Source organism: Rhincodon typus, unplaced genomic scaffold, assembly GCF_021869965.1.
Source record: "Rhincodon typus isolate 14 unplaced genomic scaffold, sRhiTyp1.1 hic_rhity00006174, whole genome shotgun sequence".
NCBI lineage: Eukaryota > Metazoa > Chordata > Chondrichthyes > Orectolobiformes > Rhincodontidae > Rhincodon > Rhincodon typus.
In genome coordinates, this window is record NW_025971812.1 from 2,908 (window position 1) to 6,527 (window position 3,620).

The following is a 3,620-nucleotide window of genomic DNA, read 5'->3' on the forward strand; positions in this document are numbered from 1 at the left end:
TGATGGAGGGAGGGAAGGAGGGAGAGAGAGAGAGAGACACACACTCTTTAACAGGGGTCCCTGATGGAGGGAGGGAGAGAGACAGATACCGAGAGAGAGAGCGACAGAGAGAGACAAACAGACAGACAGAGACAGTAAGATTCCTTCTTTAACAGGGGTCCCTGAGAGCCTGAGAGAGAGAGAGAGACACTCTCTATTAACTCCCTCTGATGGAGAGAGAGAGAGGGCGAAGAGAGAGGGACATGGAGAGAGACATAGGGGAGAGAGATGAGGGGGTGTGATTTAGAGAGAGGCGCAGAGAGAGAAAAACAGAGGTGTGGTGGGGCGAGGGGTGGGTGGAAACAGAGAGAAATAGAGATATAGGCAGAGAAAGTGACAGAGAAATTCTGTGAAAGATATACAGACTGAGAGATAGAGGGTGGAGCAGAGAAGGGGGTCAAGGGAGAGGCAGAGAGGGAGAGAGAGAGAAAGACAGAGAGAGGGGGGCGAAGAGACAGAGAGAGAGAGGGAATTAGAGGCAGACAGAAACTTAGAGACAACCAGAGAGAGAGAGAAACAGAAAGAAAGAGAGATAAGTTAAGAGAGTGACAGAGAGAGAGAGTCACACGTGAGAAATGAACAGACAGAGAGATATTGAGGGTAGAACAGAGTCACAGAAAGAGAGATGGAGAAAGACAGAAATACAGAGAGCAGGGATAGAATAACAGTCCAATAGAGAGATACAGACTGTGTGTAATATAGAGAGGGAGACGGAGGTATTGAAAGAGAGAGAGAGAGAAAGAAACGAGAAAGACGAGTGAGTGTGAGAGAGGGACAGACAGAGACAGGGATATGGTGAGAGGGATAGTAAAACAGGTGGAGAGACAGAGTGGGGGAGAGAGAGAGACAGAAAATCTGGGAGAAAGATGACAGAAAGCAGAGAGAGAGAGAGAGACGGAGGTGATGCCACGCAGCGAGTATGCTGTTCCTGAGAGTGGCCTGAGCGGGAGAGGTCGGGTCTCGGAGAGGTTAGGCCAAGGGCGTGAGGCAGCGAGGTCACGGCCCCAACACACTGACACATCCCAGGCAAACTCCATCGCGTCTGCGCAGCTCCCTCGCTCGAAAAGTAGCCAAACCGTCAAAAATGGTGGCGGTAGGGTGGACCCCGTGAGAGGCTGCCTCCAGAACAGCCCTTGGCCTAGTCTGACAGTGGGCCGGGATTCCAAGATGGCCACCCTGACCCTCCGCCATTGACACAATCTCTGAGGGGCTGATGAACAGAGAAGACGGCCACTGTTTGAGGGAAGGCTTTTGCCAGTGGGGTAGGGGGATGGGGATGGGGAAGAGGGAGGGGGTGATGATCGGTACGCACAGTGTCACCCTCCCCCATCTCCGCTTTTCCATTGTAATTCCGCCCTCTGCTGACCCTTGAACTCGAAGGTGCTCAGGCCTCAGCTTGTGCTCGGAGGTCAAATCGGATATCGTGAGCGAACTTGCCTGCTTAACAAACCGGCAGGGAGGAGGTCATTCAGGCCATCGGGCCCTGCTAGCTCTACGAAAAGGTTCTCGAAACAGTCCCACTCTCCCCCCCCCCCCCCCCACACCCGCCCTCCGCCCCCACGTCTCCTGCAAATCTTCCCCCACCCCACCCACGTCCGCAATGTCTCTGACCCACCCTCCCCCGCCCCCACACCTTTTCAAAGTTCCCATTGAACCTTACGCTCCCCCTCCCACCATCGCGGTCAATGAAACGCTTCTTTTTCGGAGACACGCACAGCAAGATCCCACGAGGCAGCCTCGCGTTAACGACCCAGGTCGTCGGTTTACACGTTTTTAAAGAAAAGCCGCGCTGGCTAAATCAATCCCACCCCCTGGGACCACACACCCCCTCCAGCTCCCCAATCCCTGCTCCTGTTCTTCAACCGGCAGCCACCCAAACAAGGGACAAAAGGGGGCGTGGGGTTCGATGGGGGAGTTAACTCAAGGTTCGACGTCACATTCTCCCCCCACATCGTCCTCCCCAACCCCACCTCCCAAGCATCGGCAACCACGCCTCGACCTGGAAGCAGTGCCAGACTCCTCTTGCAACTGGAGGATCCGTGAATCCCATGAGCGTTTCCCGGGCCTGGAGGGGGGAACGTAGTGTCTGGTTGAGAGATAAACATTGCATCTCCTCCCCTACCAAACCAAAGAAAGAGTAGGAGGGGAGGTGGGGTCAAAGGGAGGGGAGAGTGGGTGGTGGTCAACACTGAGGGATACAGTCAACTGTTTGGTGCTAAGGTTCAGCTCTCTCTCTCTCTCTCTCCTTCTCTCCAGCTCAATGTGCCCAGGAATGTGTGCACGGACGATGTCTCAGCCCTGACCAGTGCCAGTGTGCGCCCGAATGGCGGGGGCAGGACTGTTCCAGTGGTGAGTGTTCCGAGAGGGGCATTGGTCGGGTCAGTGATCGCAGAGAAGCCTAGAAAACAGGCCACTCGGCCCTTCCCTGCCATTCAATGGGATCGTCCAACTCAGTCCCCGGTCCTCGCTTTGACCCCGAGAATTCTCTGTGGGCAGAAAATTCCACAGGCTCCCCGCTTTCATTTCTCCCTCTTCTCAGTCCCACCCCCATCTCCTTTAGACCGTGACCCCCTGGTTCTGAACCCCTGGATCATTGGTAACGTCCTTCCTGACTTTCCCCCTGTCTAGTCCCGTTAGAATTTTATAGGTTTCTATGAGACCCCTGTCTCATTCTCCTAAACTCCCAGTGAATATCATCCTAATCGATCCAATGTCTCTCCGTACAGCAACAATCCAACATGGAAACAGACCCATCCGCCCAACTCATCTGTGCTGACCAAGTTTCCCAAACTAAACCCGTCCCTCTTGCCTGGATTTGCCCCATATCCTCCCCCCCCCGATCCCCGAAACCTTTCCTATCCACGTACCTGTCCAAATTTCCCCTGCTATCCCAGGATTCGGTACTGTAAAAGGCGATGGATGTAAAATTTTTCAATATATCGAAGGCAGAGGGAGGTAGTGTTTTCAGGAACAAAGGGACGAAAGGATTGTTGGGAGGTAACTGTAGGACAGAATCATACAGGGCGCAAGGAGGCCATTCGGCCCATCGAGTCTGCACAAACCCTCCAGACCATCCCATCCACACTCTATCCTCCGTAATCCCGACTTTACCTGTCCAATCCACCCTAACCCGCACATCCCTGGGCACTATGGGACAACTTAGCACGGCCGATCCACCCTAACCCGCACATCCCTGGGCACTACGGGGCAATTTAGCACGGCCGATCCATCCTAACCCGCACATCCCTGGGCACTACGGGGCAATTTAGCACGGCCGATCCACCCTAACCCGCACATCCCTGGGCACTACGGGGCAATTTAGCACGGCCAATCCACCCTAACCTGCACATCCCTGGGCACTACGGGACAATTTAGCACGGCCAATCCACCCTAACCCGCACATCCCTGGGCACTACGGGACAATTTAGCACGGCCAATCCACCCTAACCCGCACATCCCTGGGCACTACGGGGCAATTTAGCACGGCCAATCCACCCGAACCCTCACATCCCTGGGCACTACGGGACAATTTAACACGGCCAATCCACCCTAACCCGCACATCCCTGGGCACTACGGGACA

The 3,620-nt window shown here is 54.8% G+C and overlaps 1 protein-coding gene across 1 annotated transcript in view; it reads left to right on the forward strand.

Moving 5' to 3' along the window:
* Window positions 1-3,620, forward strand: part of LOC125482129 (multiple epidermal growth factor-like domains protein 10) — a gene marked incomplete at both ends in the record, with an annotated part of 9,852 nt that overhangs the window by 2,794 nt on the left and 3,438 nt on the right. The window contains one exon of the mRNA XM_048594127.1: window positions 2,296-2,388. Coding sequence (XP_048450084.1) covers window positions 2,296-2,388 — 93 coding nt within the window. The remainder of the gene's footprint in view (window positions 1-2,295; window positions 2,389-3,620) is intronic.